This window comes from Salmo salar, chromosome ssa01 (genome assembly GCF_905237065.1).
Source record: "Salmo salar chromosome ssa01, Ssal_v3.1, whole genome shotgun sequence".
In the NCBI taxonomy this organism is placed as follows: domain Eukaryota; kingdom Metazoa; phylum Chordata; class Actinopteri; order Salmoniformes; family Salmonidae; genus Salmo; species Salmo salar.
The window spans coordinates 137,458,557-137,486,168 of NC_059442.1; the positions used below are offsets into that span (position 1 = coordinate 137,458,557).

General features: G+C 42.6%; 2 protein-coding genes across 21 annotated transcripts in view; both read right to left on the reverse strand.

Moving 5' to 3' along the window:
- The window catches only part of LOC106565324 (guanine nucleotide exchange factor VAV2), a 217,939-nt gene extending 205,561 nt beyond the window's left edge, over positions 1-12,378 (reverse strand). For 4 of the 14 annotated variants that reach the window (XM_045690564.1, XM_014132304.2, XM_045690551.1 and 1 more), the window contains exon 1: positions 10,489-12,375. In XM_045690564.1, coding sequence (XP_045546520.1) covers positions 10,489-10,692 — 204 coding nt within the window. In that variant the 5' untranslated portion in view covers positions 10,693-12,375. Of the gene's footprint in view, positions 1-10,488 lie in introns of all 14 variants that reach the window. The other 10 variants (XM_045690544.1, XM_014132355.2, XM_045690579.1 and 7 more) reach the window with 9 other exon arrangements.
- Positions 12,379-15,349: 2,971 nt separating this feature from the next.
- On the reverse strand, positions 15,350-27,209 carry LOC106565369 (bromodomain-containing protein 3). 7 transcript variants are annotated; one of them, XM_014132404.2, is made up of 13 exons: positions 27,092-27,209; positions 25,024-25,386; positions 24,769-24,906; positions 24,442-24,571; positions 24,117-24,280; positions 23,634-24,002; positions 23,392-23,520; positions 23,067-23,255; positions 22,530-22,598; positions 20,903-21,126; positions 20,514-20,788; positions 19,402-19,548; positions 15,350-17,597 (listed from the first exon to the last, which is right to left on the reverse strand). In XM_014132404.2, exons 2-13 carry the CDS (start codon positions 25,222-25,224, stop codon positions 17,482-17,484), a joined length of 2,151 nt encoding a protein of 716 aa, XP_013987879.1. In that variant the 5' UTR covers positions 25,225-25,386; positions 27,092-27,209; the 3' UTR covers positions 15,350-17,481. The 7 variants fall into 7 exon arrangements, with proteins under 7 accessions (XP_013987879.1, XP_013987889.1, XP_013987868.1 ...); XM_014132414.2 differs by having other exon boundaries at positions 23,082-23,255; positions 23,634-24,005; XM_014132393.2 differs by having other exon boundaries at positions 23,634-24,005.
- Positions 27,210-27,612: the final 403 nt, after the last annotated feature.

Here is a 27,612-nt window from a genome sequence, read left to right on the forward strand (position 1 = left end):
AACAAGTTAAATCTTTGTCTGCTAACGAGGGTAAGTGCTTGTGGAGGGCCAGATGAGCTCTGAACGTCAGACGGAGGGACATGCATGATTTCACAAACAAGTTTCTATTGGACAAATTCAGGTATGTTTCTCCCCGTTTTGTTCCATTTGCTTCTGTTTAAGATTTTTTTTTCAACACAATCGGCAGAATGAATACACCTCTCATCACACGCAAACACAGTTCAGTTTAATAGCAGCCACATACAAACAGCATGATCCCTTTGATCGTTGTATAATTCCTTCTCACATCTACGTACTCTCTTCCTCTCACCTTTTCCCTTTGCTTGTGGACTTCAGTGCCAAACATTCATATAACCACTAATAGCTACACACAGCCTACATCGTTGTCACCATATTAGATGACATTATAGTCAACATAGCTAATAGAACTAACGCTTTAGTGAACCCGCTACAATCATGCAGTAAAATGTACAGTCAGCAAGCAGTTTAGCAGTTACACCGGCGGGCCCCGGTGGCAATAAATTTGTCAAACTTGCTCGACTTGGAAAAGTTCCAGTGTTGGATAGCCATAGCCCACTAGCTCACATAAACACCCAGCTCAAATAGAGAGGGATGCTAAGTAGGCTAAAGTAGCTAGCTGCATTAGCTAGCTAAAAAAATTATTACAAAATATGGCTAGCTCTCGCTCTTGCTCTCTCACTTGCTTTTCCTTGATTTTTGAAGAAATGAATTTGTTCAAAACTGTTGAATTGTCTTTCTCTTTGAGTGAACTACTCACCACATTTTATACACTGCAGTGCTAGCTAGCTGTAGCTTATGCTTTCAGTACTAGATTCATTTTCTGATCCTTTGATTGGGTGGACAACATGTCAGTTCATGCTACGTCCTCTGGAATTTGTCATAATTACTGTGTAAGTCTATGGAAGGGGGTGAGAACCACAAGCCTCCTAGGTTTTGTATTGAAGTCAATGTACCCAGAGGAGGATGGAAACCAACTGACCTCCGGCTACACCATGGTGCTACCCTACAGAGTGCTGTTGAGGCTATCAATGCAAAACAGTGTGATTAAATCAATTATTTGGTGACGTGAATATATTTAGTATAGTTTTACATAAAAATGATAACTTTTTTTATGTTTCACTATTTTTATTTAATTCACTGAGGAGGATGGTCCTCCCCTTCCTCCTCTGAGGAGACTCCACTGGTCCTCACAAAGAAACTGCAACTAAACCATAACGAAAGTGAGATGGCTATCCAATGAAATGGACAATCATCTCAACAGACGACACCTCCATAACAGAGGATTGGAATAACCCACTGGAGATTTGAACATACACAGAACTCAGACTACCTTCCTCATCATCTTGGTAAATTGACAAAGTCCTGCAGTGCCAAGTAACAGCTAAGCGTCATGTATCATTCAAGAGGTGGATTAGATATATTAAAATGACTGAAAACAGTCAAATGAGCTAATCTCTTCACTAACCCTGCACAACTTTATTCAAAGTTTCTCCAGCAGCAGGCTTCCTGTAGCCTCCAGCGGGATAGCAAAGCCAGTGTTTGCTCTGCACCCTCCAAAATGATGCTTTGCATCTGCCTGTCCGACCCCGGAACATGGCCTTTGGGGGATTTGCCTAGTTGTCAGAAAGATGACGGATACACGTGGAATGGACAGAGGAAATCATAAACCATTTCCATAATCAAAACTAGCACTGTGGTGAGGGGCAACAGACACAGGCAGAGCTCCAGAATTCTCTACAGTCTGGCTATTTAGTATAAAATAAACAATAGATAAAGACAGTAAGTGTTATTACACCGGTAATGTTCCCAAATGCTGGAAGGGTTGCTGACGAGTGAAAAAGTGTGGGAACCCCTGTATTATACTATGGAAAAGTAGGCTAGTACAATATTGACTAGTTTTACCACATGCTTGGATCATATTGAAAAAGGAAATGGTTTATTTTGAGACCATTTCAAGAAGGATAACCACAAATCCATTGGTGGGCTGGCAGCATACAAGTAGAGCTAAGATAGAGGGAGGGAAAATGATCCCTTCCTTCCACTCTGCGGTGTACACAGCATGCTGTTCCGCTTTGTTTGCATGATTAACAAGAGAGTCAGCTGTGCAGCAGATCAATACCCACGGACTGGCCTTTTACGGAATTGTGTCTAACGTGGTAACCCCATCTGTGTGCCCTTCCTATTCCACAGCCAATTATGTGATAGGATCAATACAGGTCAGTAAAGGGGTATTGACGCTTTTGTTGGCGATGTTATGTAAGAGTGAGAAACCCATGGGCCCTGCATCCCAGAGATGTCTATAGAGTCTATAGTAAGTCACCACAAGGCAGTGTGTCACAGAGAGTGAATAATATATTTTTCCTTGGGCATAGAGAGAAAATATGAAGCAGCTTATCTCTTCCCCAGCCAGGGGCTACTGTAGCTGTAGTGGAGCTGGGAGAAGAGGAGGCATTTAGAATGAGATAGGGAACTTCTGTTCCTCTCCCTGCACCACTATCCAGATCCTTATCAGATTCCTCCACCACCGCAGGATGCAGCCAGAATCCATCTACCACCACTACCAAAACCTGTCTCCTGTTGACAACAATACCGTACCAACAACGGCTAAACATTGAGTTGACAACAATGAAAACTTGATGCTGTCAGTCAGTCTTAGACATGTGATCAGAAAAATAACTTTCAGGAGAGGGTGGTCTGAGATTAACTTGTGTGTCAGGGAGCTGCAGGCGTCCGTTTTGTTGCTCCATACAGACAACACAGTACCCTTCTCTCTCTCTTCTTCTCTGGTGCCCAAAAGAGCGTGCTCTGAAAAAAAGTAAGGCTTCATTCCCCAGCATGTCCATGCTAATAACCCACAACAAGCACCCTGCAGGAGCATTTTCAGAATCAATAAAGCTCCCCATAAACATGCTTCTGTCTCCCTCATCTCTCTCTCTCTCTGGTTTAGTAGGTTCTCATGTCACTAGTGATAAGGGTCAGATGGTCCTCTGCAGCCACACAATGCATCAGCTTTCTCCATATCATACCAGTCTCATTTGAGCTTGGACTCTGGACGCTTTGTGAATGACATGTTCTTTATCCAAGAAGCAGAAACACAGTATGGAGGCTTTACATGAATCAGCTTTCTCTATGTCCAGAGTTGGTTTTCTAGGAGCCTTGGGTTTGCTCAGGGTGTATCCATTGACAACATGGAAAAAAAGCTCTGTCTTCAGAATGGCATGCTCTTTATTCAAGTAACAGAAATACAGTATGGATGCTTTACATGACATCACCTGCTTCCCCCCCCCCCCCTCCCTCCTTGTCACTTTGACTCCCTTGCTCTGTTCTGTGGAGTTCCCCACATTTACAGTGAGCTCATATTTTAGACTACCGCCATAGTGGTCCCTCAGGACTGTGCAGAGAAGAATGAAGGAACTGATGAAATGTTCCAGCGCCAGCAGCCTCAATGAAGGATTTCAGCATTGTGTCCAATATCTGACTGAGGATCAGATGCCCGGTCTAGCGAATTAACTCTTCCATCATGGGAGTTTTTGTCCTGAGTTGTGATGAAAAACAGCAAATCATAATCTCAGAATAAAGCCTACCCCTATTCCCTCTTTTTCAATCCAATACATTTTTGCTTGTAGAATCACAGCTGTGCGACCCAGGAAGTGTTCATAACAAGCTCCATTAGTGGTATTACCTACATCCGGCTGTCAAGGGGTCAGACTAAATGAACAGATGAAATTACCCCAGAGGTAATGAGGGTTAACGACAATACCCACACCAGAGTGGTCCCAAGGGAAGCAGAAATTAAGCTGCCCTGAAGTTGGAATTGGTAGGTGGGCTGGAATTCTCCATGTCATGTTTCAGTTCACATCCTTACCTTTGATTTCAGCCATCACAACAATTCCAAAACACGGCCGGCCAATTCCAAAACACAGCCGGCAGATGCTTATGGCGGCAGATTTACGAGGTCTGCATTTTCTGAGCTAAACTGACCATGACGCACCTCCAACAACAACACATAAAACCTCACATAATTCTGCCTAATAACAATCTCTCTCAACCAGTGGCATATGGGCTATTTACGTGAGCACTGATACCGCCTTGTGATAAGCAGTGCCCACTTTGTCAAATGCAGGGGTGCAAAATATTTTGCTTGTCCATTCCCGGCACGCCTCTCCAGGGTGCTGTTGGAGAGACACATCGCTTCCGTGCTCCACCATCCTTCCGTCAATAAAATCATTTTACATAAATCATGTAGCAGATAAAGGATATGGTAGAAAGAGTATGTGGACTTTTCTGCAGTCTACAGGCAGGAGATAAAATGTATGACAATGTAATGAGATGGACACTTTTTACATCATGCAGGTTTCTCCGATCAAATAGCCTAACCTAAATGGCGGTCAATCGAATAAAAAAAATACGCTGTCATATTAACAAACATATCCTTAAAAACAGGACAGGTCAAAGTCAAATGGACAATATGGAATGCACAATCACAACTGTTGTCCAGGAGTTTCACCCCATTGTCATGATCACTGGTTTCAAGTTTGTATCCATACATTTTTGACAAGGTGATCATAGCGAAAAAGAAAATACTTCTGGATTTCCCGCTATGTAAACACATTGCAAAGAGGCTCACGATAACTCCTGATAAAGTTAGGTAACTGATATTCAGAGCTTAAATAACCAAATAGAATATTCATAGGAATCAGGACTAATAAAGCCAATGCAGCAGCCTGTTTTACAAACTGTGGGCCTACCACACGGATGGGCATTCATAAAATTCCATTGTGGGCGTCAGGGTAGCGTTTCCACGGCGGCGAGCATTACACCACTCCAGCCAATGCTTGGCATTGTCCCGTGGTGATCTTAGGCTTGTGTGCGGCTGCTCAGCCATGGAAACCCATTTCATGAAGCTCCAGATGAACAGTTCTTGTGCTGACGTTGTTTCCAGAGGCAGTTTGGAATTCACTAGTGAGTGTTGCAACCATGGACAGACAATTTTTACACGCAACATCACTCGGCAGTCCCGTTCTGTGAGCTTGTGTGGCCTTCCACTTTATGGCTGAGCCACTTCACAATAACAGCACTTAATGTTGCCTGAGGCAGCTCTAGCAGGGCAGGGATTCCAAAGCAGGGATTTCAAAGCCTGCAGGGACAAAGCTTTGGAGGAAATATAATTTTGTTCGTGTATGTTATGTTTGTTTGTATATAGGGAACTCAAGAGACAATACATGTAATAGAACATGAGTGATTGACAGCCCTACCTAGCAAAGATATATAAATATCCTGTATCCACCATGCAAAATCCAGTGTAAACAGTGGTAGATACAGAAAAGGGAAATTTATCTAAAATAAAAACTAAAGACTGGACAAAGAATAAAGGTGTTTACACCATCCCCCACTGTATATAAACGGAGAGAAATAAGCTCCATTTGTGTGAGTGGAAGCGGCAGCCTCAGTGTGTTCTCTAAAGCCCAGTGGAGTGTCGAGAGACACCCTCACTGCTCTGAGAGGAGCAGAGACACAGCCCCAGGGCTAGGTGAGCAGTAAAGCAGTCTAAACAGGTACAGCACAAACACAGTCATCCTAAAGGCATTTGAAGCTACCTCACTACCAGTGAAAAAAAGGAAAAAGAAAACATTGGAAGAACAATACACAGAAGGCATCAGATAGGACACCTCAGTCTCTCTCTTTCAGACAGCCTATGGCGAGATATTCAGAATACACAAAGGCTTGTGATGATCTCAGCTCCACCACCAAACACACAATGCTCATGAGGTATTTTACATGTTTACCTTGAGTGTGTGTTAAAAAGATATTAGACTAGGCCTAGCTTAAAACAACAAGTATTCTAAGAAGGCAGCCTCATCTGTTGAGATTCAAACCAAGGTCAGTGAAACACAAGAATTTATATTCCTTGAGTGAAACTGGTATAAATCATGAGAGCACAAAGAAGGCAGAAGAGCATTGAATGATTAAATCACAAATACAGCATTCATTACAACTGGACAATGGTAAATAAAGAGGGTTATGTATGTGTTATAAGGCAAGACTGATAATACGAGTAGTATGGCTGTGGGTTTAGCAAACATTCTAAATAGGCAATGAAGAACTCTTATTATTATACATTTGGCACAAATGTTCATTGCGACCTCTTCCACAAGTGTCACAGTGTTCCATTCAGGCCTTATTCTGTTCTGAGGGGATAAAAAGAGGCATACACACTACCACTCCTGACATCACTTTGACTCTACATTATCATCATAACAGAAAACAGGTCTTTAGGATATGGCGATCAAAGATGATTTGTAAGTCATGTTCTGAGACAGAATCAGGTAGCACCTGGATGCTGTTGAGTGATACAGCTTTCATAAAGCGCTTTCATAAAGCGCCCATTCATTTGGCAGTGAGGTAGTGAATTTCTATGTCCTTTGCATTAAAGCGCAGAGAACACACACTGACCTTTTCCATGTCATAAATCACAACCCCCTGTTCTGCTGCCAGGATTTTGTTTAACCCAATTTGTCACAGAGGAGCCCCACTCCCACCCACTGTCATTGCAGCCTCACACTGGGGCTGTGGCACGGGATTGGTGGGCATATCGAAGTGTCACATGTAGCCCACGAGCTACAGAATAGGGCTTGGTGATATGGCCTAAAAATCATATCAATCAAATGTATTTATAAAGCCCTTTTTACATCAGCCGATGCCACAAAGTGCTGTACGGAAACCCAGCCTAAAACCCCAAACAGCAAGCAATGCAGATGTAGAAGCACGGTGGCTAGGAAAAACTCCCTAGAAAGGCCAGAACCTAGGAAGAAACCTAGAGAGGAACCAGGCTCTGAGGGGTGGCCAGTCCTCTTCTGGCTGTGCCGAGTGGAGATTATAACAGACCATGGCCAAGATATTCAAACGTTCATAGAAGACCAGCAGGGTCAGATAATAATAATCACAGTGGTTTTAGAGGGTGCAACAGGTCAGCACCTCAGGAGTAAATGTCAGTTGGCTTTTCATAGCCAATCATTCAGTCAGAGACAGCAGGTGCATATCTCGATTTATTCAAACATAGGCGATTCACGATATACACTCACAGGACAGTGTATTAGGTAGACCACCCCATTCATGAAAATGGATCGCTCCTACAGACAGTAAGTCGGGTGGTCGTGGCTTGCTATTTAAAGCAGGCAGACAGGCATCCAGTTACTGTTCGATTGAACGTTAGAATGGGCAAAGCGAGTGACCTAAGCGGCTTTGATTGTCGGGGGCCAGGCGCGCCGGATCCAGTACCTCAGAAACGGCTGCCCGCCTGGGCTTTTAATGCACAACAGTGACTAGGGTTTACCGAGAATGGTGAGACAAACAGAAAACATTCAGTCAGCGGTAGTAATGTGAGCGAAAATAGATTTTGATTACAAAGGTCAAAGGAGAATGGAAAGAATGGCGCAAGCTAACAGGCACAAACAGACAAATAACGGAGCAGTACAACAGCGGTGTATAGAACAGCATCTCGTAACCCACAACTCGTTGATCCTTGTCACGGATTGGCTACTGCAGCAGACGACCACATCGGGTTCCACTCCTATCAGCTAAAAACAAGAAGCAGCAGCTCCAGTGGGCACGCGTCATGCTGATGGCAGTCAGGATTTGGTGTAAGCAGCATGAGTCCATTGCCCCATCCTGCCTGGTGTCAACGGTACAGGCTGGTGGCGGTGGTGTAATGGTGTGGGGAATGTTTTCCTGGGACACATTAGGTCCCTTGATACCAATTGATACATTGTTGCTGACCTCAACCCAATAAAACATCTTCGGGATAAGATGAAACGGGCTGTTCACAGCATGAATATACTGCCGTCCAATCTGCAGCAACTGCGTGATGCTATCGCATCAGCATGGACCAACATCCCTGTGGAATATTTCCGACACCTTGTAGAATCCATGCCCCGAAGAATTAAGGCCGTTCTGGATGCAAAAGGGGGTCTGACCCGGTACTAGATGGGTGTACCTAATAAACTGGACGGTGAGTGTATTCTCAATTTTGTTTGTGTTTTCTCTAAATAAGCTTTGTTGCACAATTAAAAGTAAAATAGACTGCATTTCAAACAGTCAGCAATAATCTAGTGAATTCAGGTGAAATTATACCTAGGCTCAATATATGCCTTCCACAAAATTCCATTATTTTATTGAAATAGTTTAACCTGCTTTTTTGCAATAATCACTGATCTGGGTTTCAAGTCGGTCTATGAATATCCCCGATTTGTTCCAAATTCAACCAGAACCATGTATAATGCACATTCCCTAATAATGACTAACTTCTTGTAGCGGGCATTATAGAAAATGAACACAGGTCTCATAAACAATCTCTCAAGTACATGCCCAGGTGCGAGTGAGTAACCAGCTAATCTGTATATTTCAAGTTTAACCAACTTGGATCTATGTGTTAGCTAACAAGGTAGAACAGTTGAATTGTTATGAACACACTCTTCTGTCCATCTCCAACTGTTTGAACAGCATGCTAGCCTGTCCACTTTGTTTGGATGTTGAAATCAAGTGGCCTACCTTATTTCTCAGAATGAGAGTGAGTTGCCAATTCCTTATATAATTTTGTTGTATGCTTATTGCACATTTAAAAACACAGACTAGACAGCTAGTATAACAGTATTTTGCTAAATTGCTGTTAGCGGTACGTGGTACCGCAATGCCACGCGACAAACTGAGCAATAATTTTCTAGAATCAATGTTCATTGATACTCCCGTTTTAGTAGTCTGCTCTGCGCACAAATTGAGGAGTTGATACATGAAAAGGGTATCCTTAGAAAGATGAACTTCTCTTATTACAGTAAAATAATTTCTCAATCTGTTTAGGTGTCAATATGACCAATTCTGTTGGACCAAACCTCAAATGCTAATAGCGAGTTGAAATCGAGAGGAAGAAGTGTTCTCTCATCCCTGTTGTTGTGAGTGGCAAGGGGAGAGGCTTGGTATCTAAAAAGAGAGGAAGAGGTGAAGCCAGAGGTTTCACTCTCACCAAAAACTGTCCAAAATGAGCCCAAAGCATTTCTATGGGCTTATTTTGGACCTAAGCTTGTCACCTGCCTTCCCACCTTTGGACAACAACTCCCATTTTTAGGGCGGAGATATGAGCATCTCATCATTATATACAGATCTCTGGTGTAAATGGGAAGGTGCACACAGCACAGAAGGAGCAAAGGAGTCAAGACCAAAAAGAGAACAAGTGGACATAAACGCTCTTAAAAATGTTTTTCAAGTGTGAGCATTGCACATGAAAGGGAGTTGGACAGGAAGAAACCTGTATGAACCCATCATCCATTTACTGTGTGCACCTTCCCATTTACTGATCTTTCACCATAACCAGTTGTTCAGTAATCTTTTTAATCACAATGAAAATAGACCCACTTTCCATCCACTGAGCAAGTTGTGTAAACCTCAGATGGCCATGGTTAAGCACTTCCTCATTTTGGAATGGGCGACCGGGATGAGCTGTGATGACAATGTGAGGCACACCACACACACATTATCACCTGGAAGTGAGGAGGATTCATGTTATGATAAAGTCACTTTATATGCTGAGGTTACTACTCCCCTTCAATTCGCCAACTAAGCAGCACTTTCCAAAAGTGACTTAAGTTTGGCTTTTCCATCCACTCAACTGTGTTGATACAAAGCCATATTCCCTAACTTTCCCTCAACATCAAACTAACAAAGTCTTCCGCTTCAACACTCTCCAAACAGTCTCTTCCACTTTGCACCCGAGTCACAGAATAAAGGAAAACCAAATTGTTTGGTCTGACTGACCACATGCCCTCTTCAGTATTACCACGGGTCTACCCAAGCCTTAGTAAATGTTCCACTGAACTACAAAAAGCTTCTGCTGCACTGCAGACACACCTCTCACTCACATGGCATTGCTATTTCCTCAGAGGAGGATGAGCTGGCCAATCAGCGGTCTGCTCAGTTGAATTTTGTTAACGACCGGTATACACCCACACATTATGTTGTTGGGGTACGCCCACACCATTCCAACACAGAAAAGCTGCTTTTCAACATATTTACTTGCCATTTTTGTGAAGGCAATCAATTTCACTTATATGGTAAGTAATTATAGGTCATATTTCATAGAAATCTGGAAACACTTTAAACATGCAATACAATGGTATGGCCCCTGTGTGTTGTGGAGAATATCTGGAACTATCACAAGTGCTCAACAGTGACACCCATTGGGCCCCAAGGTACCTCTTCCTCCTGTACTGTTGTGGACTGTGTAACTGTTGCATGATTAATGAATGTGAACACTGTGATGATTGCACTCAGAATAACTATTTATGCATGTAAAGAATGTTTCCAAAACCACTTGCATGGAGGGCAGATTACCATTCACCATGAATAGTGTAATGACACTGACATAACTGCTGTGTGTAATTGACAACAAATAGGCCCCTGAAAGACACCTTGACATACCTGTGACATTTGGGGTCTGAAGTTGATCTCCTTTAGGTCCACAGACCCCGGTGAGAGGTTGTGCAACATTTGGCACAAGAGCACTCCGTCTCGTAGCGCCTGTGCCAAGTCGAACACGGCCGCAGAAGGCCACACGACCCGGTGGTTTGGGGGCAAAACCTTGCAGTCTATCAACCACCGCCCGCATTGCCGCCACTCTTCCATGTCGGCGTGGGGGGTGCGTTCCACACTCAAATTCGACAGTCGCCTCCGTGGGCACAATTCAGCCGCTTCCAGCGCGCAACCGAAACAATCCTTCCACCAGTGTTAAAATCCAAATCTCAATTAAAATGTGATTAGTTGTATTATTTCCCCATGTATTAACGAAACTGATAACTTTACAATTATGGTAAAATAGTGTTCTACTTTAGTTTTCCGATGAAGTTTATATAATTGGCTCCAGCTCACAATATGCTCTGTTCAAATAGGCTATGTCCAGTGGAGCACAATCAGAACATGTCCAGCTCAGTCTTTTGAACAAGTGACGTGAGTTTCTGACCATAACATTCAGAAGTTGACGACACTAAATGAACACGATGTAATGTGTAAATTACCTTCCTGAATAAACAGACCAATGTGAACTACCGGGAAAACAATTTCCTTTTCTTCATTCTCGAAGTTGATTTTGCATATCCAGAAGGTGTTAGAACTCAGCTCATAATCCAGATTGTAGGCTAAACGTTTTAAATCATAGATAGGCTATTGGGAATAATAATACCCCAATGTCTTCTTTGCTTGTATATTAAAGCCTACCAAATTTCAATGTTGAACCTATCATGCAAGCTTGCTGCCCAAAACCGTTGTCTCCGAAAAAAATTACTTTGAACAGCTGAGACAATCAGTTCTGACACTCAGTATAGAGCGACAAACCATTGTATTTTGCGTAACTACCCAGAGTTTCTGGTTGTTCAGAGTTTCTCTATACAATTTCCTATGCTGCTCTGATAGATAACAATTACATTTCAATGTAAAACACTATGATAAATCAAATGTATTTTCTTACGATGCCCCACTCAACATTCAGCCTATCCACAATGCACTCGAAAACATATTTCACTAACTCCAACAGAAACATGTCCAGGAGGGGAAAAAATCACGTTCTCGTCATTCTCAGAATACCAAACACCAACTTTAATGGAAATAAACGTTTAAAATGCTCCAATAAACCGTTTCTATGTTCTTTCTTGTTCCCCGTCCGCGTTTTTTTGTGACGGATTGTGGTGTTCTGCAGTCCCTCTACTCCCCGCCGCGCTATTCCGAAGGTTTGAGAGAAAGCGTGAACGCGCTTGGCTGTAGAGAGGGCGGCGATGTTGAACGTGGGTTCAGTTGGTTCTGGTTACGCACGCCCACGTGTGGGAATGATTATAATGCACATTTTAAGAAAGTTGAAGCTCATTTACTGCATTTCGATACAATTTAAAAACTCGTAAATGCTATTTGGAGAACAGCAAAAACAAGCAAAAATGTATATAATGTTATTCATAAAAAGGGATCTTTTAGCAGGCAAAATATTTTTTAACAAAAGGTAGAGAAATATGTTTGCTTTATGGAACTTTTTTTTGTTGTTGCAGTTTTAAAACATTTTGCAATTACTTTTGCCATGTTAATATGATATCTGAGTGACAGTGACTAACAAAATCAATGGGGGCCCCCTGGAGGTCAGGGCCCCTTCAGCCATCATTACTACATTTACATTATAGTAATTTAGCAGTTAGTGCATTCATCTAAAGATAAGTAGGTGGGACAACCACATATCACAGGCATAGAAAGTAAATTTTTCCTCAATGTCGTAGATATCAGTAAAGTCAGAGCTAGAAGGGGGGAAGGGGTCAAGTGCAAGTGCTGTTTAAGTTTTGTGTGTGTGTGTGTGTTGGGGGGGGGGGTGGTTCAAGGTGGGGGGGGGGTCAAGGTGAGGAGGGTTTCTTTTGCTGTTCCGTAGGTAAGCACCATGGTCTTGTAGTGGATGCTTGCTTCGACTGGAACCCAGTGGAGTGTGCGGTGGAGCGTGGTGTCGAGAGAACTTGGGAAGGTTGAAAACCAGGCAGGCTACAGTGTTCTGGATAAGTTGCAGGGGTTTGATGGAAGAAGCGGGGAGCCCAGCCAACAGCGAGTTGCAGTAGTCCAGACGGGAGAAGACAAGTGTCTGAATTAGGACCTGTGCAGCTTCCTGTGTGAGGTAGGGTTGTACTCTACAGATGTTGTTGAGCATGAACCTGCAGGAGCGAGTCACTGCTTTGATGTTTGCAAAGAACGACAGGGTGTTGTCCAGGGTCACGCCAAGGTTCTTTGCACTCTGAGAGGGCGACACTGTGGCGTTGTCAACCGTGATGGAGAGGTCTTTGAGCGGGCAGTCCTTCCCCGAGAGGAAGAGCAGTTCCGTCTTGTTGAGCTTGAGGTGGTGGGCCGACAACCAAGCTAAGATATCTGACAGGCATGCGGAGATGCGTGTCACCACCTGGGTGTCAGAAGGGGGAAGGAGAAAAGTAGTTGAGTGTCATCTGCATAGCAATGATAGGAGGGATCATGTGAGGATATGACAGAGCCGAGTGACTTGGTGCATAGAGAGAAGAGGGACTAGAACCTAGCCCTGGGGGACACCAGTAGTGTGAGCATGTCGTGCAGACACAGATCCTCTCCACGTCACCTGGTAGGAGCGGCCTGCCAGCTAGGATGCAATCCAAGAATGTGCAGAGCCTGAGACGCCCAGCTCTGAGAGGGTGGAGAGGAGGATCTGATGGTTCAGTGTCGAAGGCAGCGGATAGATCTAGGGGGATGAGAACAGAGGAGAGAGTCAGCTTTGGCAGTGCGGAGAGCCTTAGTGACACAGAATAGAGCAGTCTCAGTTGAGTGACCCATCTTGAAGCCTGACTGGTTAGGGTCAAGAAGATAGCTGGCTAGACTAACTAAACTAATTTACCAATCTAAAATAGTTTAAAGATGCAATATGTAACTTTTTGGGGAACCCGACAAAATTCACATAGAAATGTGACTTATAGAGTTGTCATTCTCATTAAAAATTGTTTTATGTGCTCTATTTCTATGCTTCCCGTTCTTAAGTTTCATTTGTGCTTCTTTAACTTTCGGTTTTGATACATCAGCTTCAAACAGCTGAAAATACAATATTCTTGGTTATGGAATAGATATTTCACAGCAGTTTAGATGGTACAATGATTCGCTACACTATACTTGCTTGTTTTGTCACATAAACTGAAATTAGGCAAACTATTAGAATTTTTGCAACCAGGAAATTGCAGTGCGATTTCTGCATAGTGAATCTTTAACTGACATGGGCTAATTGAGTGACTGTCAGTGAGTGACATAATAAGAGGGAAACTGCTGATGCACAACCAAGTTTTTAAATTGTACCTTGTGTATTCTACTATTCCAACTCTCAACTGTAGGTTGAGACCCCGACTGATTGTTGTTGAAAAAAATGAGAGGTCCGGACCTCGGTGTCCTCATATGCTCAACTGCACATTACAAGGATGATTTATGGTCAGTGTATGGATACAAAGTAACCTCAACTTGCAGGTGTATCATTCAGGTGTATCATTCAGTGTTTGAGTGAAACAATTTAACACATATTGCTTTGGAGCTACTGCATCCTGTTCCCAGCCTTCCCCCTCCCATAATCTCTTTTGCGGGGTCAACAAAAATACAGTATCACAATTCAATTTACTCAAGATATACGTTTAGCCTATCATATTATCTGTAATGGATGTTGGGTAGGCTATGTCTGTGTTGTTTTGTCATGGATTGTGGCCAGCTACAGATGAGTGATTGCCATAAGTTGCAAACACGATTAGTTGTCACTGAAGTTGTGGCATTGATCCATCATGGCCCAGGGCTGTTCGAGGCAAAGAGGTAACATGTTCCATATGCCACAGTGAGAGGGGGGGTCACACAGTACAAGTCTCCCTCCAGCACAAACCAAGTAGGGTAAAAGCTGGGGTGGGCAGTGACTGATGTATAGCCCTACACTGAGCCCTAAGGCAATGAATCTGCCATTGGAAACATGGGTATTCCATTCCTGCACTAAAAGATGAATGTATGGTGGGTTAGGTCATTTCATTTATTCATGCAAGCATGGAAAGTGATTGCTGATATCAACCAACAAGTCTCCTGCAAGATAACTTACATACTTAAATGGATAATTCATAACTCACCTTAAAAGACATGAGTTTATCATTTATCCAAGAGATAATGTCCCCCCTATAATCATTGGGTTGACATTCACCTAACAGCACGTTTGAGGTGTGTAACTCACTGTCATCTGAATCCAGCAAACACACAGCTCAAACCAAATCTGTCACCCGATTTTAAAAATCAATTATATATGGCCACCATCTAGTGGCCTATCATTGAACTGCAGATAGCCCTTCACAGCTTTGGGTTTTGTGGCTACTGGCTAGCATATGCTGATCAAATTAAATGGCACATCCAGTCCATAAGCACTAAAAGCATCCCACATTATGGTTTTAGAGTATATTATAAAAATGTGTACACTGGTCTTACTTACTTAGGCCCAATCGCTTCTTTGGAAGCATAGGCCATCGACCACTCCTCTCCTTAGTATCTGCATGAAGGTCCCGCCTCCAGGTGTTTCTTGGGCACCCTCTTTTTCTTCTCCCTTGGGTTCCAGGATAGAGCTTGACTGGTGATGGAACGCGGCTTTCAGGGTTGTGGACGATCCATCCACATCTTTTCCTCTGGATCTCCTCATCCACCAGAAGTACACAGGTGTACCTCAGTGATAGTGAAAACAAGTGCAAAGAGAAAAGTCAAACTGATCAACATGCAGAAAATGAGGAGACAAATTCAGTAGGGTCTTTTGAATTTATTTTAAAAAAAATATTTCACCTGATTCCAGGTTAGCAGTTACATTAAATGTTAGCTTCTTCCAGTCCCCACCCCCCAAATACCACCCTCAGTCCCATATTGCAATCAACAAGCCTAAAACTACTTACACTGAATCCTTGATTTGATGACTGACACTTACAGGAAGATACTATAACAGCTCAAAAAGGGTATAAGAAAGTTACAATAAACTTGCATGCACATCGAGGATAAAAAGTAAACATTTGCTTTTGAAAATATAAAAAGGAACTATTATATTTGACCAGGGCCTAGAAATAAACTAAAAGTTATATATGTGTGTGTGTGTATTATTATATATATATATTTGTTATTTTGTGTTTTGCCTCTAAAAGACATTCTTAGAAAAACCTGATAGGGCCTGTACTGGAGAACATTGGTATAGGCAGAGAAATGCATACAAGATCATTTGGGGAATTTTGCAGTTAAGTGCAACCTGGTATGTGGGACAAGCCACAAAATTACACAAATATTTATTTCCACCATAGCCTAAAATAATGCATATGACCAAATGTATAATGTATCAACTTATTAACAGTAAAGAAAATCCCAAGTGGTTTCAATGTTGAAGTTAATTTCAACAAATTCCAGAAAAAAACTGACCACAAATTGTACTTCATGAAATAATCATATGCATTCTTACAGGAGTGGAATAAATTGTCATGATATTCTCTTATGAATAATTAACCGTTCGTTCACTAAGAAAAAAAATAAAAGACGAGTTGAATGAAAACTAAACTGAAGTCATAAGAGGCTGTGGCATCTAGTCACAATAAAACAAGGGACCTAGAGGTAACAAATTACATTCAGAAATCAATACGCTACACTTCAGAGGAAGACTCACATTGTTTACAATATTGTCCTGCTTTCATTGTCCAAACTTGACATCAACAGAGGAAAGGATCAGGGGATACGGCACTGCTCTGTTTGGAATAAAGCACCAACAGATGGCGGGTGTGCTCTGCAATACTCATGTTCCTACGCCATTGTACTAAAAATGTACACAGGAGGTCAGCTATGTACAGTTTTGGCCATCCCATCTTACATATAAAGCAGTGATGTACACAATATCACTGACATGGTGGAGCACAATCATTCATGGCACCATACATACATTCATCAGTGAGGATGGTAGATCAAGCAAGAGGCATGCCAGGAAATACATGTACAGGAGGCCATCACGCCTAGTGGTTGTCATGTTATGAGTAATGAAACAAACTGTTGAATTAATTATTTTACGGTAATTTCTTCTGCCCAAAAGCCTAAATTCTTTAAATTAAAATCTTCTTCAATAACCTCTCAGACCAGTTACCATCGAGCAGACATTTTTGCTAAAACTTTACATACTGCCAGGGGAAAAAAAAGAAGAGACCATGTCAGTTATCATACAAAGAATTACAGCAATCAAATTCCACTATTAAATGAAAATCTTCAGATCATTCAATTTGACTGTATATGCTGCTGAGGACACCCAACATGTTTGTTCAGAATAATCTGAAATGTACCCCTCAGAGGCAAACAAGGTTCAGTATTTGTCGAAAGTCAAATGATTGGAGAAACAACCCAAAACAGACATGAGCCTATTTCAAGAGGGCCCTCCTCATCACGAGGGTGAAAAATACTTGTGAAGCTGGATGAGAAGTATTGATTATTTTTCAGTGAAAGTAATTGAATAGATTGTTTATGTAGCAGGGCTGGTGGACATGGGGTTCTGCGCTGTCTTGATATCTATGCAACAACTCCTTCACATTGAGATGCATGTTGATGATTGTATTAGGAGAAAAAAAAGACATCTGGCATTCATCCAAGAGTGTATTACAAAACGCGTGTTTTATGTTTGGTCGATTTTGAACACATCCCTTTAAAAGTAAGTGGAAACAAAAAGAACCATGTCAAGTCATCTATAATTCCCCATGGTTTTTTTTCTTTTTCTGACATGGCATTACATTTTGTTGTCTTTTTCCACATTAAATGTTTTAGAAGGGGGAAACCACTATGACTGCATACAATGTTTATTTTTTTTATACACAGGATAAAAATAAAAAGGAATAGTTCCCAGCGAGTGTTGGGCGGCGCTTTTCAGTCAGAGTCGCTGCTGTCAGAACTGGACCCACTGGAGCTGCTGCTGCCCGAGTCTGAAGAACTACTGCTGCCGCTGAGATGGGAAGCACCGGTACCGGACCCAGCGCCCTTCTCTGGAAAGAGAGAGTAAGAGGATCATGCATGAGACGTGGCTAAACGTATTACATATCTATGTAAATGAGGTGCAAATGCCAAAGATAAATACTTTCTCAGATGGGTATCATAGCGCATACAAATGTTTTACTCATGTTTAAAATGGACTTGCATTTTTTAAATGATTGATAAAGCGAACACACAAATATTATCACTGTTGAATTATCACTGTGAATCATTGTAAGGTTTGTTTGTGTGTCAATTAATTATGTAAAGGATGGGGTGCCAACTGGCAGTTTGACAAAAGAAAATCCATTCATACACACACGGTCACACAAGTGTTGAAGAGACAGAAGATGAATTGACAGGACCCCCCCCCCACACAATTACATTGTTACAGTAACCATACAACTGTCCAACTCAATAAATATTAGGGATGGGCATTTTAAATCATTTCCCTTTTCAAATAATATCATTACATTTTTTATGAAATCCAGATAGTCGAAATAGATGTAAAAAAAAAAGTAAAACAATGTTTCAACTTCGGAACTGGCTTGTTGCGCAGCCTGCGCGACTTGGGAGAGGTGGGGATAAGCATGGGATGGTGTGTTTGACATGGGAGGGAGAGTAGCCATACAGACTCACGCTAGTTAGACAAAGTTGTAAATGCCATAAGTTATCTATCATCCCATCTGGTAGTGCCCGTCTTGACTGCATCAAATCAATGTAAAGATGCTAGCTGAGACAACCAGCTACCTAGACTAATTGATGCCATTTGCTGCACTTTCCATCGTTGTCTACCACAACCCCATTAAGATTAAACAGCCCACCTGATCATTGTAGCCTACTCCTTCTCATTTAGCCAACCTAATTCCATAATTTAAATTCCATTTTGCTTTGATTAGTCAGATATCTCACATGTTGCTTGCTACACATGGATCCTCTAACTGTATTACACTTTGATTGGACGACAATAAACGTGTGAAACCAGTGTAGGCTACGGTATATCTTTTTATGGGGTGCACATCAAAATCTACATTCAAAATGTTGTTTTATTGAATTAAGAATTTCATATAGATAATTTTTTTTAAATGTGTATTTTATGTATACTTTCACAAGTATTCAGGTTATTTTGAAGTACAGACGGTATGATTTTCAATACCGTCCAAACGTATTTATTGTTATTAACAAAAATTCAAAATTCAATGAAGTTATAAGTTAACCATCTAAGATGTGCCAATTACATTTTCTCCAGCCTAGGGCTCCATCTATGCATTTGGTTAACTAACTTGCTAGCTATAACATTAGGTGGCTAGCTTGCAATATCAAGCTTCTTGTTAACAGCAGAGACAATCCCCTTCTGGATCAAGTGTGAGTAAGTAGCCTTTTGAGATAGTTGTATAACTTTGAGCTGGGCTGTTAGTCCTTAAATTTAGTTTATGTTTTCTTGTGTTTGTTAGTACTTAGCTAGCGTCTGCTACTGGATAGTTTATTTCTTTTAAAGAAATAGCTGCAATGTGTGCACTGCCAGTAATACAGGTTAACCCGGTATGGTACAGAAAAGGTATGGACATCTAGATACTGCCCAACCCTAACTCGAATACTAACATCTGTTCATATTTTCGAATAACTGTGCCCATCCCTAATAAATATATGATATAGTATATATAGATTTATAACCATAAAAGATCGGATGACTAACTTCCTGGACCACAGGATACCAACAATGAATGGGTGAACTAGGTTAAAATGGGAAGCAAGACAGGGTCCACGTGCCACCGTCCTTACTCTACGCAACTCCTGCTGTCCCTTACGCTATGGTACCTTTTTTGGATGTTTTCTTTTTGTCGGTTTTGTTCTTGTTGTTACTGTTCAGCTGGCCGCTGACATCCTGTAGCCTCTTTTCTAACTCTTTCTTCTTTTCCTGAGCCAGCTCCTCCTTGGATCTCGCTCCCTTGCCCCCAGCGGCCGCTGCAGGAGACACACAGCGGCACGCTGTGAGCACCATGGCCTTCCTGCCCGGACCCCCGCCGATGTGGTGACAGCTAGCTAGCTACTTCACAGCTATGGCCTAGCGCCTAATGTCTAAAGCCTACAACCTGGAGGACTACAGAGGACAGGCAGCAGGTTCAAAGCACAGGTGAGACTTTACACTCTTGGACTTGAACAAACTTCCATCTCACTTGCTAAATTTGCTGTTAAGCGAGGACTGTACAGGACTTATCTGTCACATGTTATGACACACTGCCTGACTCCACTGCGCTGGGTCCGAGTAGGAGCCGATATTAGCAACACAACAGCAAACCCTGTTCAGGCCCATAACATTTTATACAGGAGGTCCATGTATACAGCATAGATCATCTACATCCAGAATGGCAAGAATTTGGCAAACAGTACCTTGTGTTCAGTTAGGCTACATGTACACAAGGCAATCATTTTTTGTTATTTCATTGACCTAAGCAGCCACTGACCAAAAACCAAAAGGTCTGAAGAAAATTCATTTTTAGGAGTTCAAAAAGCTGGGGACCACCTGTATATCAAAAAATAGCAGTCAACCGGAAGACATGCAATGAGGTAGAGGGAAGGAACATAATCTAGCTTAGAAAAAAATACCAAAAAGGGAAAGAAAATCTATCTAGTACTTAAAGAGAAGCGAGTAAAAGCTGCTACACACTTCACGCAAACTACGCAAATGTAGCGATGGAGCATAATTTTCTATGTAGTTCTACGTATTTTTGTGCGGCTCAAACTTTGGAACGGACCGTATACGACGCTCCGTCGCTCTGTTTGCGTAGGGTCCTTAACAGTAAAGCAAGAGAAGGTAGGAGAAAATACTTAGTAGAGGGAGTAGTAGTAGTAACAGGCTGAAGGACAGTGAAGGTATCAGTGAGGTTCAAGCAGGTTCAATGCATGAGGTCTTCCATCTCAGGACTTACGTTGGGGTTTCCGCTGTTTCTTCTGTAAACAGGACTTGACGTATCGCTCGAGTTCGCGTAGGGTGGAGGGCTTGAGCGTCTCAAAGTCAATCTCGATCTCGTCTGGATTGGAGTCTCGCAGCGAGGGCTCTCGGGACTGGATGATGTGCACTACCCGACCAAGCTTCTCCCCTGGGAGCCTGTTGATGTCAAGGCTGAGCTGGCGCTTCTCGTCGTACGCCATGGGCAGAGATTCCTCGTCAGATTCGTAGCCCCGGCCCCCCTTCTTTGGTTGCCTGGAAGATCAAGAAGCCAGAGTAGAAAATGACAAATAGTCAAGGCTTTCATGGTGTTTTTTATTATGAGAGGCTGAGCAGAGCCCTAATACGTCAGAGAAAGGGAGGCCTTACCTGGAGCCAGTCACTGTGCTGTTGGCTTTCCTGGAGGGCTTCTTCTGCTGGCCCTGCTTGGCAGGCTGCCCAGGCTTGGCCTTCTTCTCATCCGTCTTGGTTTTGCTATGCTTGTTGTCCTTGTCTTTCTTCTTCTTGTCTTTTTCTTTCTTTTCTTTCTTCTTCTTCGGTTTGCTCACAGGGCCCTGAGAGAGCGCGGCAAGCTGTTCGTGGACGGCCTTTAGCTGGGGAGAGGTGGGGTGGAGGAGTTAGTGGTCTGCCGTAAGGGTATGCTAGCACTTCAAGCCCTGAGGGACTAGAAAAGGGGTAGGTATGAGTTTCCCAGAAAGAAATGCTCCACTTTTTACCACTTGAGTAAATCACACAAAATTGCTTAAGTTCCTATTTCGAAAGGAAACTAGGTTATATAAAATGTGGCATTACTTTAGGGAAAGCCATGTACACTAAACAAATCACTACATAGTAAGTTAACCTCCAGTGTTTCCCTCCAGTGATTTTTTCAGCAGCGGTGGCAAGGGTAATGACTGTGAGAATGTCACTTCTGGTGACTTAAAAAATACATTCTACACCAAAATGCATGAAAATTAAATGTTAACACCATCTGAAATAAAACTGATGCGCATTACTGCACTGTAGGGAAATGAGGAGCAAGCGGTGGCTGTGCGCTCGTGGCTCCCATTCGCGCCACAGCTCGCTCTGTTACAAATATACATTGTAACTTGTCACTCATCTCAAAGGGATAATGTGAGATTTTGGCAATTAAACTACCTTCAACTTCCTTCAAACTGCAAGCAGAACCATAAAAATGGTATAAATGAGGTCATCTGAATCTGGGTACGTAGAAAATTGACAAAATCTCACACTATACCTTTAAAAGCGCATACACACATTTTTTATTATGTATTTTTTGGAAGTGGCGGCCAAGTTTAGCAGCGCCGGCTCGCTGCTGCTAAATAGATATGGGGAAACACTGCATTGTGACACATACAATGACTTTAAACATGGGAAACACTTCACATCAACTTTGACATATTGATTGCTTATCTACTTCTCAACTTACAGAAAAATAGTACTCTATGCTATAACTTTTTAACAATGGATTTTTATTATCTAGTATTTATTTTTGTACTACCAATTCTAAATGGAACTAGGTAAGCAATCTGAGCAGTTTTTATCCCTTTGGTGCATAACATGAGCAAAAATGAAGAGAGCAGTTTTAAGATGGAGCAAAAACCCATCCAAAACACCAGTAAATCAGAAAGGAACCCTCTAACAAGAGAGAGGGAAACAAGTTGCATACTCCTTTTATTGCCTCAATTTAAGTTGGAAACAACCTTCAGGCAATCGAGAGAGAGCGAGAGAAATAAGAATATGTCTACTTGGTCAGCCAGCAAACATACCAGAGAGAAAACACACACATTCAACATTTACACAACCATATAAACTCACACACATCTGCCATTTAGTGTCGCATCACCTGTAACTCGCCACTCCCTCCCCACTATTAACCCTCGACCGCTTGCTCAACTAATGCAAAAAAAATAAAAGTGAAATAGCGGCATTGATAATAAACTGAGATCAATAAGAGGTTAGTGGGGAGGGGACCGAGAAGTGAAAAGCAAATCACCTGAAAATGCTTGGTGCACCCGTTTTTTCCCCCCTGCCCGCTACCATTGGGGCGCTCCACAGAGATACACTGGTAAGAGAGCCAAAGGGAAATGAGGGGACAAAGATAGAAAACTCAAAAAAAAGGAGATCAGAACCATTTTAAAACACCATGTTATGACAAGAGCTATTGTGTGGTACCATTATGCAAAAACGACATTGTGATGTTTTCAAAAAGAAGGCTTTTGTTTAGGTAGTGCATGCAAGCCATCTGTACCAGTAGGTGCATGGAAATGCACAATTTAAAGCGGTAGAGGGTTACATTTAAGTGCTATCAATAGGGAGATGACGAATCAGTGGAGAAAGCAGTGGTATGCATGGCTGAGGGGAGAGTGGGAGGGGTTAGACTGGATGTAAGGTGGCAGCCCCTCCATCTCTGTCTCAGCATTTTGGAATGGATAAGATGGCTGTGATGTGAGAAGAGAAGGTGGGAGGAAGGCCCTCCCTGAGCCCTTCAGGTTAGAGGAGTAGTCGGACGGACCTCGGATCTGAAACCCACCTGTTCCGCACCCACCTGTTCCTGCAGCTCGGCGAGCCGGGTGGCCCGCTCCTCCTCTGAGTCAGAGCTGTCCGAGCTGGAGGAGTCAACACTGCTTGAGTTGTCGCCTTTACTGACCAACCCGCCTGCACCGGGGCTCAGCTCCACCGGCTCATCAGGCATCTTAGCAAAACGCATCTCAAACACATCCTGACAAAGACACACAGGCAATTATGGCGAAAAGAAGAGTGACAGAAAGAGACACATTAGCGATAAACCAACCAATTCAATTTTACATACATTTTTCAAATGGGATCCAGAGAAATATTTAAAATCCCAAACATACCTGGAGTTTTCTGGCCATGGCAACAACCTCATGATCTGGAGGGTTATACTTGTAACAATTTGAGAACATTACTCGAACATCCGCTGCAAACATCTGTGCATCTGGATACTCCCGGACGTCTATCTTTTTCTGAAAATCAACAGCAAGTGTTATCCAAACAGCGCATGGTTGAGCAACCACACAAGCCAACACAAAGGTAATGATTAACTGTAAAAGTGAATTCTTTGTTCTGTGGTGCGTACTTTGACAGTGCTGAGGTCCATGGGGTGCTTGATGATCTCGTGGTAGTCATGTAGCTCCAGAGCTTCAGCATCTACAGGCTTGTAGAAGGGCCAGGCGTAAGCTGCATGTTTCTTCGACAGCATCTCCTTCAGGATACTGTCGCAGTACTTGAGCTGCTCACTCATTCTGCACCGCTTGCTGCTGTGCTGGCCCAACTCCCCTTCCACCAGGTCTTTCTTGGGAGCTTTGATGGGACGGCCTGTACTCTCCCGTCTGGACATCACCTTGCCCTGCTTGCCCTCTGAGACGGGGCTGGGCGACTCACTCCGGCTAGCTGTGATTGCAGATGTCGTGGGGGTGGTGGTGTCTGCTTTCCTCTTTACCCCTTTCTTCTAGATGCACAACAAACACAAACACAAAAAGGCACACCCTCACAGGTGAGGTTCCATTCAAAAGACTAAATAAACATTTGTATGCCTGATGAAAACTGTATGGTGACTTACTTTGACAAGAGGTTGTGATGGTGAGACGACCGGTAACATTGGAGCATTGGGCGAGCTCTGGACAGCTGGGACGTTGGGGGTGATGGCAGTCATTGGAGAAGAGCCAATCACAGGTGTCGTAGAGCCAGATAGGGACGATGGTGACTCGCCTCCATCCAGACCACCTGCAGCAGGTGCAATGATTAGAGTGGTTAACTCACAGTACATGGAGTATTTTATTGTCAATAGCACCCATTTTCTCTACATTTTTTATAAGATATCTATGGATCTATCCAATATTATAGGGGTCTATAGTTTCAGGAACAGATGAACAGTGGCTTATTACCTATGTTTTTGCTTTTCTTGGGTTTGGGTGCGGGAGGCAGAAGCTCCACCTCCTCCTGGGGCATCATGGCAACTTTCTGCAGGAAGATCTTCTCCAAGGCCTGTGCCATCAGGACAATGTCATCTGTAGGCTGTTGGGCAAAGTAAAAACAGGAAGTGAGAAACATGAGTGGGAAATACAAAGAGGAAACTTGAGATCAATTTAAAAATGTAGAGCTTTGGGACTAGCCCTGGGAGAATCTGGAAACATATTAGACTATAATATTAAATCCAGAATAAATTGACCCCTAGGAGACACCGTCTGTATTTACTCTCTACGAGCACTCACCTTGTTATATATGTAACAGTTGGTGAACATGGTGTTGAAGTCCTGCATGCATTCACTTGCACTCCAATAGTAGTTATGCTCCAGTCTCTTTTTGATGGTTCCCATGTCCATAGGTTGCTTTATGACCTTATGGTAATCCTGATAAACAGAAAATGCAAAACATTGTCAGCATTGTCATTTGCACAGTGATCTATCTACAGGCATTGGCTCTCTGACAATTATAACACCCATTCTCAATATCTACAGTCTACTCACCATAAGACCCAATTTGATGGCATCAACTGGCACGTAGAAAGGCCAGGCAAAGTTGTGCTTCCACAATGTCTTGACCATTACATTCTGCATGTATTGTAGTTGGTTGGTTTTACGACCTGGTTTGGTGGGATTGGTCACCTCCGGGGGTGGGGGGTTGACTCCCTGAAGAGGGGCCGGGGTTGCTGAGTTGACAGCAGACATGCTTGCGATGGGAAGGGGGTGGTATTCTAGGAGTCTCTGTTAACTCTCAGATGGACAGGGCAGGAGACGGACACCTTCTCAGTGGGTAGTGTAGTTCTGTTCTTTCTGCTCTTTAGTGGCCTGGGGGGAACTGCAGGTCATTGCAGGGCCAGATCTTTTGACCTATGAAAAACAGAGCAGTGTGATGGCCATGAGTCATCAGCATAAGTGTGGCAGCCAAAAATCCACAAAATAGGTATAATACCTCAAACCTGAAATAACATGAAAGGAAGCAATTCTGATAAGAAAGTAGGGCCTTTTCATCAAAATAAAAAAATATGTCCAATATTGTAATAGGCAAATGTGTCCCTGGAGAGATGTGTTGTCATCTCCAGGTTTGAAGCACATTGTCTAGACCCCAATCTGCAGCCTGCACCTCATGTAGCTTGGTCTTGGTGTTGCATTTTCCTTTGACAATATAATTGTATTTGGCACGTGGGGACAGGTACAGCTTACAGTGATCATGCAAATGTACAGGAGGCAAAGGTACAATATTATAACACTAAATAATAAATAAAAACTGTCTAAATAACCTGCTAGCAATTCAATAAACCACAGCAACCACAATCCATTTCACCCCATACATAACCAAGCAACCTGCAAAACTGACTGACTACAGCACAGCTGATCTAGCAACAAGTACCACCCTGAGTAGAGTAATTGCTGTGATAACGTTAATGCAAATGTACTAAGGACACTTCAAGAATGACAACTCCACAGACATTGTTCTGTATCTCTTTCAATGACTAGTAGTAGCTACTAGCGTTACACAAAACATAGCTATATTTGACCGTGAAAAAAATGTAACTGGCCAGCTAGCACGTAGAAGCCAATGATGTGTACATATAAATCAGTGGTAGTAACGTTAGGTAGCTAGTTGCTGACGTAAGGGCGGCGCTGCCTCCCGCGTAAACAATCACATAAACTAGTTTATTAACGTTAGCTAGCTAAATGGCTAGTTACATATAAAAGCCATCACAAGCTGTATAGCTTTTATTCGTTTCGTTGAAAGCGCTGCAATACTGTATGTAACGGCACGGCATCGTATGGCAAAATTTTGGAATGTGTTATCTAGCTATCTGCTCAACAAAACGCGTGTAACTTAGCTAACTAGCAAGCTATACTAGCCAGCATCACGCGCGGGGGAAGTGCAAAGCGAGCTTGGAACACTTTTGGAACAATTCGCGCGGACTCCTTTGCACTCCGTGGTTCGAGTGTTCAGACTAGTGCCGTAAAGCTAGCTAGCGTAGCTATTATTCACTACAGTATACATATGTGACTACCTAGTTAAATATGAATACACCAAAACCAAATATGTGGTATTATGGGCTCCATTGCAACATTCTCCAAAAAGATGGCGGGCATATGTTATCCTTTAGGTATCACTAGGTAGCTAACGTTAACAGCCGATTTAACTTCACACCCAACCACAACCTAGCTAACTACGAACAGTTTCATTAAATATATTTTATAACTAAATAACCCTCCTTGTTTTATCTGTGGTTTCTGCAAGAGCTTGTAGCTATCACAATTGCGTAGCTAGCTAATTTGCCCACACTAATATCTTGTTAAACGTTTCGCGCCCATATTGCCAAAATATTTAACCCAATAGACAAGTAATTTGTTATGCTTTGTTGTATTGTTGCAATGCGCTGTCAGACGTAGCTTTGCTGAAAATCATCGGACGTTAGCTAGCTTGCTTAGTTTACGCTAACAAGCGTTTCAGCACCCCCTTTCTCATTACACTGAAGTATGAATGTTACATGTTTCGCTAAAGAAACGCTATTATCATAATAATTATGGTGAAATAAATATTTTAATGCATTACTTTCTTGAGGCCTCCGATGGGTTTGCGTGTAGCTGGCAGCCCGTGTTGCTCTTGCTTTATTTGAGCAAGGCCGAGCAGCATGAAGATGAGGTTGCGCATGCGCACTGGTGCGCGGTTTGTGATCAATTTACTGGCGCTGAAGACTACTCTCCCCTACATGCGTGTTGTTCAGTGTATATACTGCATACTACTATCACATATTTTCGAGTATACTGAAAACCGAAGTATGCAGAGGCCACGCTAAATAAATGCATGGGCTGCAATAATGTGCAATACAAATAAACAGCTAGAATGGCTTTATCTTAAGTTAGCAATGTATGCCATGGATGGATGACTTTACCATGTATTATGGATATTTCACAAATCTTTTTAACTTTATATTCACCTGTAAACATTAAAAGGAAACAGAGAGGAGTGCTGACACCTTCCCCCCGCGGTTTCTCCTGGTTCTGTCTGCTGTGTTTTACAGAGAACCAAAACCTCTCAGGGCAGGGCGTCTCCGGCTCTGCACTCCTACCTGG

What these genes read in the sequence shown, in the direction of transcription:
- LOC106565369 (XM_014132393.2), bottom strand. Translation starts at nt 25,224, where the DNA reads ATGTCTGCTGTCAACTCAGCAACCCCGGCCCCTCTTCAGGGAGTCAAC. An exon ending in CAAGAAAAGCAAAAACATAG is followed by an intron (nt 24,281 to 24,441) that starts GTAATAAGCCAC and finishes CACCTGCTGCAG; the next exon opens with GTGGTCTGGATGGAGGCGAG. An exon ending in GAAACAGCGGAAACCCCAAC is followed by an intron (nt 19,549 to 20,513) that starts GTAAGTCCTGAG and finishes TGTCTCCTGCAG; the next exon opens with CGGCCGCTGGGGGCAAGGGA.